General features: G+C 38.2%; 1 protein-coding gene across 2 annotated transcripts in view; it reads left to right on the forward strand.

The window, feature by feature from the left end:
• LOC109213994 (GTP-binding protein OBGC, chloroplastic) overlaps positions 1-1,845 on the forward strand; it is a 5,476-nt gene extending 3,631 nt beyond the window's left edge. Inside the window, exons 4-7 of one of the 2 annotated variants that reach the window (XM_019377846.1) lie at positions 39-198; positions 577-685; positions 1,031-1,263; positions 1,373-1,845. In XM_019377846.1, the coding sequence (XP_019233391.1) occupies positions 39-198; positions 577-685; positions 1,031-1,108 (347 nt within the window). In that variant the 3' untranslated portion in view covers positions 1,109-1,263; positions 1,373-1,845. Of the gene's footprint in view, positions 1-38; positions 199-576; positions 892-1,030; positions 1,264-1,372 lie in introns of those variants that run through there. The other variant, XM_019377845.1, reaches the window with a different exon arrangement.
• The last annotated feature ends 5,881 nt before the right edge of the window (positions 1,846-7,726 follow it).

Here is a 7,726-nt window from a genome sequence, read left to right on the forward strand (position 1 = left end):
GGGGGGGATAATGCTAATGTTTTAAATTTCTTGTACAGTGAGAATGGACCCAGTAAATTTGAACTATGTTGCTGACATGGTGAAAAAGCAGCGAGCTGCTCCCATAAGCGAGTTCGAGATCACCCATGATAGTTCTTCCAAAACTTGGTATGTTCAAGGATCAGGCCTGCAACGTTTCGTCCAAATGACAAACTGGAGGTATGGTTTTTGCTGTTCTCTGATTCCTGTCTTCTTTTACCTTCTCGTCACTGCCTTTCATCAAGCGCCTTTCCCCTATTTCCTTTTGGATTAGCATCCCTATGGAACATGTTTTGGTTGTAGCATGTTGGCTATGTATTTTCTTGTATAATAGCTGAGACTAGTCAACATTATCAACTTGAGTTGAACTTTTTCTAGTGGTCTCACATATCATCCTAAATTTAGGTGTACAGAGATTTTAAATTGGTGGGCTATAGGGATTCATCTAGCCCGCTTGCTTCAAGGAACCTGCTTTAACTCACGTTTTGTTGGATATATTTGATCCTTATCAAAATTACATTGAGTTCCATTAAAAAGGAATCTTATTCTTTGTGGCAGATATATGGACTCAGACAGAAGATTTCAACATGTTCTAGAGGCATGTGGTGTGAATAAATCTCTGCTCAAGCTTGGCGTAAAAGAAGGTGACACTGTCGTCGTTGGAGATGTAGGTCTATGCTACTTTGCTTCCTTATTCCAGCTCATTTTAGCCACTAAACTGCATAATTGCTTCTTTTCCTGTAATTTGGATTGAACTTATTTGCTGATAGCTTATTAGTCTTTTAACTTAAGTTCGTCTACTCAATGCTTTCCGGTACTACACATAGCTTTGCTTAGCATGTCATGATGACAAGCTATTGACATATTCTGTAATATTCTCCCTTAGCTGAGTGAAAATGAATTCTTGCTAATTTTTTTCCTCTTCCAGCAGCATAATTCTTACTCTTTGCTTATAGTATGTGTACAAGTGTCAGGGATTAATATGGCTGAGTTTTGCTTCATTCTTTGCCAGATGGAGTTGGTATGGCATGATTCTGATAATTCAGGCCCTACAAGTCGGAAGAAGTGGGCTGCAGGACCAAGTCAATAATCTCATTGTTGCTCTTTACGTGAGCCTTTCGCATATGCTGCTAGTCAATAAATCGTACATACGACTAAATATCCTTGATGTGGCATTTCCAAGAACTTAAACAAGTTCTACTGAAAATCGTCATGTATTATACATCTACACCGTGCACAAGACATGTAAGTACCATAATTTTGTTCAAGACATGGCTTAAATTTTGTTACCTTTGTTCTAATGTGAATTATAAATTTGGGATCGTCATAAAACTTATACTTGCTTTCTATGTAGGTTCATACTCTTCAAGTAGTGGATAATGTAATTGTGCCTTCAACTTAGCAGAGTGTTTCCAATCAAAATACCTAACAGAGCTGCAAGAGGTAAGGGGCCGGAAAATTTGGTTTCACCCCAGAACATCTTGGTCTCATGCCAGAATGATGCAGCCTCTTCTTTCTGGTGCAATGTACACTATCCTCATTAGTTAATTTATGATAGTGACGGTAGAGTTACGTGAAATCTTATATTTTTGTCCATTTAGAAACATGGTCCTGGATAGCAAGGATTCATATAGTTGACCCTAACTTGTTTAGGACTGAGCCATAGCTATTGTTGTTGTTACATCTTAAAGTTTCAGATGACTATATGACTGAGGCATAGTTGTTGTTACATCTTAGATTTTCAAATGACTTGTATAAATAAGTGATCATAGGTATAGCTATTATTTTGAAGAAATGCAATAGCACTTTCTCTTCTAATTTTGGCTCTTTCATGACTGCTGAAGGATTATGGATCGTATAACAATCTTACATTATTATTCACGGCATAACAATCTTCATATTATAGTCTTGCATAACTAGTCTGTGATCTAAACAATCCTTTTTTCTGGGTTCTACCCTGTTTCGTGCTTTTTCACTATGTTCCCTGAGTTTTATAATGGCGAAATGGCTTCCTGGCCACTTAAACTTGTCGGATTTTTTTAAAGCCGATACATAAACTTATAACTTTCCCATTTGAACACTCGAACTCGTTTTTTCCATAACTAATAAACACATTTGACCATTGACCATGTCCATGTGGCGTCAATTGGTCCTAATCAGCCCGCGTGAGGAACACGACGCACAGGAGCGTGAAAACCCCCTTCCCAACGCCCAACAGTACAAAATACCCCCTTCCTCCATTTTTAAAAATCTGAAGCTCCATTTTCAATTTTTTTATTTATTTTTCAGACCGTGAAAATGGCGGAAAGTTGTATATTTTGTCATTGTAGAGTTGAAGCTAAGTTTTGAACTTCCCCATAACTTCCCCTTCCAAGTTCGTTGAACTCCTTGAACCCAATAATGGAAAAATCTTTCAACTCTGAGAGTCGGAAAAATTCAGGACCGACAACAAACAGCAACCTCGGCTTTTGATTGAGGAAGAAAATTGATCAGGTGGAGCGTTGTGTGGTGAAGGGAAGAAAAAGGTCTGGTATTTCACTCTTCACAATCTCATGGACCTGAGTAGATCGATGGGTATATATGACCTATCCAACGAATTGTTCAATATTTGGATTTTCTATGGACAGGGCTATGAAATAGGATACTGGCTAGGATTGAGATGATTTGGTAGTTGAATTAGATAGGAAAGAATTTGGACTTTTTGGTCAATTTTGTCCGAAGTCCCTGAATATCTTAGCTCTCTCTTGATGGCAATATGTTATCTGTTGAACATTAAAATTTCACTTGCGAGGTGTTTTTAATTAAGGAAATTTGCTGCTAGTAATTTTTAAATTTAAGTGTCGACAATGAGAGATTTGTATTTTTCAATCAAGTGATGTTCTGAAGTTTACTTGACGTCGTGTTTTTCATCCAAACTGATGCTTCATTCATCTTCAATCAAAGGAACAAGGAGCTAAACAACTTGACATAGGAATCAAAACAAGCAGCAGTGGAGGAAGAGATAGGCGTTCTTCTGTTGCTAGGGGTGTTGGAATTAGCTTGAAATGGTTGATGAAGAAGAACGCTAAAGCAGTCAAAGAGAAGGAGTTGCTGCTTGACTTTTCGCGCCCTTACGTGTAAGACATCCATTGGTCATTTGCTGACTGGATGGACACGTATGTGTATGTGTAATACACGCGCACATGGTCAATTGTCAGATGTGTTTATTAGTTATGGAAAAAACAAGTTCGAGTGTTCAAATGGGAAAGTTATAAGTTTATGTATCGGTTTTAAAAAACCCGACAAGTTTAAGTGGCCAGGAAGCCATTTCGCTTTTTATAATTTGATGACTTTGGTTTACTAGACATCTGCATGGTGTAGAAATTGGAAAATACAAGTTGCTCTCTGTAGTCTGATATTTGACGAAATCTCAGAAGTTAGGCTGGTCTTTGGATCTAAGTTCATAGGAACCAATTTTGTTGTTTTCTTGATAAAATTGATCCACACAACTCTAAACCAAGCCCATTTCCACTGCATTAATATATACTACTCCTAGTCCTAGGTTTTATTCAACTGCATTTGCTTTTGAAGTTACTTCTCTATCTATTTCTATTTAATTGAATACTGAAGAAATTCTTCTAATTTCCACATATGTTTGATATTTGTAGTAAACCAATGTCAGCATTTAATAGCTTATTTCAATTTCCATTTTGAAAAAGAAGAAAAAGGAATGAAGATTTTATATTGGATTAGAGATCAACTTTCTATTCACAATCATGGATGTAGTTGCAAGTAGGAGTGTTCATAAAAACCCGAAAAACCGAACCAAACCGAAAACCAAATCAAACCGACCAAAAAAACCGATACTTTTTTGTTTGGTTTGGTTTTGGTTTTGAACTTTAAAAACCGATCAAATTTGGTTTGGTTTTGGTTTTAATCAAAAAAATAACCAAAAAAAATCGAATCAAACCGACTATAGGAGTAGCTATTTCAAATTTATTATTACACCTATATATATGTATATTTTTATACGAAGTTTCAAAAATTTTATGTTGAATGTTAATCGTTTGCACTTTTAGTACATTTTTTTACCTTTATATTCTAGTTTGATTGGTAGTTTTTTTTTGTTAAGTGTAAGAATCCATTTCATGTTTAAAAAAATATATTTTTAATTGAGTCCTTAAATTATTCATCACTATTTGATTCAATTATCATCAATATATTTTAGTAAATAATAGATTTCTCAAAGGGCAATTGATTTGATAGTGTTACGTTGAAAAAGTGGTCGCCGGAATATGTGTTTGGTAGTGTATGTCTTATATTTAAGAAAAAACCGACAAATAACCGAAAAAACCGAAAAACCGACAAAATCCGATATAAACCGAATCGAGAAAAAACCGACTTAATTGATTTGGTTTGGTTCTAATATTTGAAAAACCGACTTACTTGGTTTGGTTTCTTTTTAGGGAAAAATCGATCCAAACCGAACCATGAACACCCCTAGTTGCAAGTTCACTCACTAGAATAGGCAAGAATTCAATCTCCCTCCTAACTTTGCTTCCCCTTGTCTCTCCTCTCCTCTCCTCTCCAAGTCCTTTGTACTCGTAATTATATTTTTCATTAATACCATGTCGTAATGCACGTAATCAGCGGCGGAGCCACCTTTGTCTTGACCCCCCCCCCCCTCCGGTCGAAAAATTCACTATGTTGTGTCACGACCCGGATTTTCCACCGTCGGGAGTCGTGATGGCGCCTACTCGTAGAAGCTAGGCAAGCCACGAACTTAGAAATCATTAACTCTTTTATTTTAATTCTTTTTATAAATCATATCAACAAGTGGCAAACTTTTAAATAACAGCGGACAATTAGATTAAAGCGGAAGACTTAAACGAAATAAACTAAGCAATACGGAAATCCACGTATGTCTCTACCCAGAAACTGGTGTCACAACATTCACGGACTGTCTAAGATCACTACATACAAATGTCTGAAAGAAAGAAACTCCGTCTGTTTCGGTACAAGTGATAACAGAATCAAGAAAAGAGATAGAAGAGATGCCGGCCTGCGGACGCCTGCAGGACTACCTCGGGATCTCGGTGGACTGAAGGCTGGCTCCCGAATTACTGCTGCTGACCAAATGCTGCTCCGGTATCTGCATACAGTGCAGAGTGTAGTATCAGCACAAGCGACTCCATGTGCTGGTAAGTGTCTGGCCTAACCCCGGCGAGGTAGTGACGAGGCTAGAACCAGACTCCAGATAAACATGTGCAGTTATATAATATATGGCGGAAGAATAAACGAGTAATAAACATTTTAAAAGGGAGGGGGTACATGCTTCGGGGAACAATATCAAACTAACAGAATCCAAATAGATATATGAAAGAACAGTACAGTATCTACAACAATGCAATAACACTACTGTTGCGGTGCGCAACCCGATCCCTTATCAATTAACACTGTTGCGGCGTGCAACCCGATCTAATATATATATATATATATATAACTGTTGCGGCGTGCAACCCGATCCAATATAATATCTGTTGCGGCGTGCAACCCGATCCAATATATATATAACTGTTGCGGCGTGCAACCCGACCCAATATAATATCTGTTGCGGCGTGCAACCCGATCTAATATATATATAACTGTTTCGGCGTGCAACCCGATCCAATATAATATACAGCTTACATTGATCATGACAACAATCCCGGCAAGGGATTAATCATAAATTATACTATCCCGGCAAGGGAACTCAACAGTACAAGCATATACGTCCCGACAAAGGGGAAATCAGCTATAACCAATCTCAACTCAACTCCTAATCATCTCAGTAATCACCATTTCTAACTCATAAGTAACTTCCACGAAAATAAACTAAGTCTTTGCGCAATACCACAGATTTACTCACTATTGCAACCATAGTATCATTTAAGAATACAACAAATATCAATTTAAAACTCACGGTCATGCTCGACACCAACGTATAAATACTCGTCACCATGCCTATACGTCGTACTCAACAAGAAACAAGTAGCAAATATGACTCAACTCCTAATCCCTCAAGCTAAGGTTAGACCGAACACTTACCTCGAACTTCCACGGTCAACTCAAGCCTCAAACGCCGCTTTTCCTTTCAAATTCGGCTCCAAATCAATTGTATCTATACATAAATGACTTCACAACATCAAATAATGCTAAACAATTCGAATCCAATGCCTAATCATAGCTTTCCAATCATTCTTCCCAAAAACTCAAAAATCGACCCCGGCCCGCTTGGTCAAACATGAGGTTCGGACCAAAATCAAATCCCCCATTCATCTACGAGCCCAAATATATAATTATTTCAGGAATTCGACCCCAAAACGAGGTCTAAATCACCATTAATCAAAAAACCCTAGTTCTACCCAAATCCCTAATTTTCTACCCTTAATTACATGTTTTAGGCCTAGAAATCTAGTGGGTGTTAATGAAAAATGAAGAAAACAAGTTAAAGATTACATACCCAAAAAGTTTTGATGAAGAAATGCTTCGAAAATCGCCTAAGAGCTTTGGAGAAGAAGGGGTTTGTGAAATTTTGATAAAATCCCGTAAGTGTTCTGTTTTGGGTCTTTTAAAATCACTGGGCAAAATTGCCCTTCGCGATCGCGACATACCCTTCGCGTTCGCGATGGGTAAGGCTGATTAGGCCTTCGCGTTCGCGTAAACGGGCTCGCGTTCGCGGAGAAGGATCTCCTCGAGCCCTCGCGTTCGCATCCAGTGGTCGCGTTCGCGTAGGGTAACTACCCCACTCCCTTGTCCAGGTCCACTTGACCTTCGCGTTCGCGTGGCCTGGTCCGCGTTCGCGAAGGTATAAACCCCTATTGCCTCGCGTTCGCGGCCTGAGCTACGCGTTCGCATAGAAGGATTTCCCTTCAGCAACAATTAACCCATCGCATTCGCGTGGGTACTCCCGCGAACGCGAAGAAGGATATACTAGAAACCCAACAGCTGAAAACCAACAATATTTTCTAAGTCAAAAACTTCTCCAAACACATCCGAAACACACCCGAGCCCTCGGGGCTCCTAACCAAACACACGTACTGACTCAACAACATCATACGAACTTATCCGCTCGATCAAATCGCCAACATAACATCATTATCAACAAATTAAACCTCAAAACCAAAGCATTTTTCTCATACTTCATAAAACATCAACTGTAGCAATTNTGAAATACGGAATTATATGAATAAGGGAGAAACTCCATGAAAGGAAAATTAATGATTCATATAAATCGCTTAGTGGGAAATGTCCAGAAGAAATCCAACGAGTAACTAATAATCCTGTTATACAGAAAAAAGTAACTATTATGACCCTTTTCTGATGAATCGTATAGTTTTACGATTTCATCGACTAAAAGGGTTATCAAATGAATCAACTTGAGTTGAACTTTTTCTAGTGGTCTCACATATCATCCTAAATTTAGGTGTAACAGAGATTTTAAATTGGTGGGCTATAGGGATTCATCTAGCCCGCTTGCTTCAAGGAACCTGCTTTAACTCACGTTTTGTTGGATATATTTGATCCTTATCAAAATTACATTGAGTTCCATTAAAAAGGAATCTTATTCTTTGTGGCAGATATATGGACTCAGACAGAAGATTTCAACATGTTCTAGAGGCATGTGGTGTGAATAAATCTCTGCTCAAGCTTGGCGTAAAAGAAGGTGACACTGTCGTTCGTTGGAGAT

This window comes from Nicotiana attenuata, unplaced genomic scaffold, assembly GCF_001879085.1.
Source record: "Nicotiana attenuata strain UT unplaced genomic scaffold, NIATTr2, whole genome shotgun sequence".
Lineage (NCBI taxonomy): Eukaryota > Viridiplantae > Streptophyta > Magnoliopsida > Solanales > Solanaceae > Nicotiana > Nicotiana attenuata.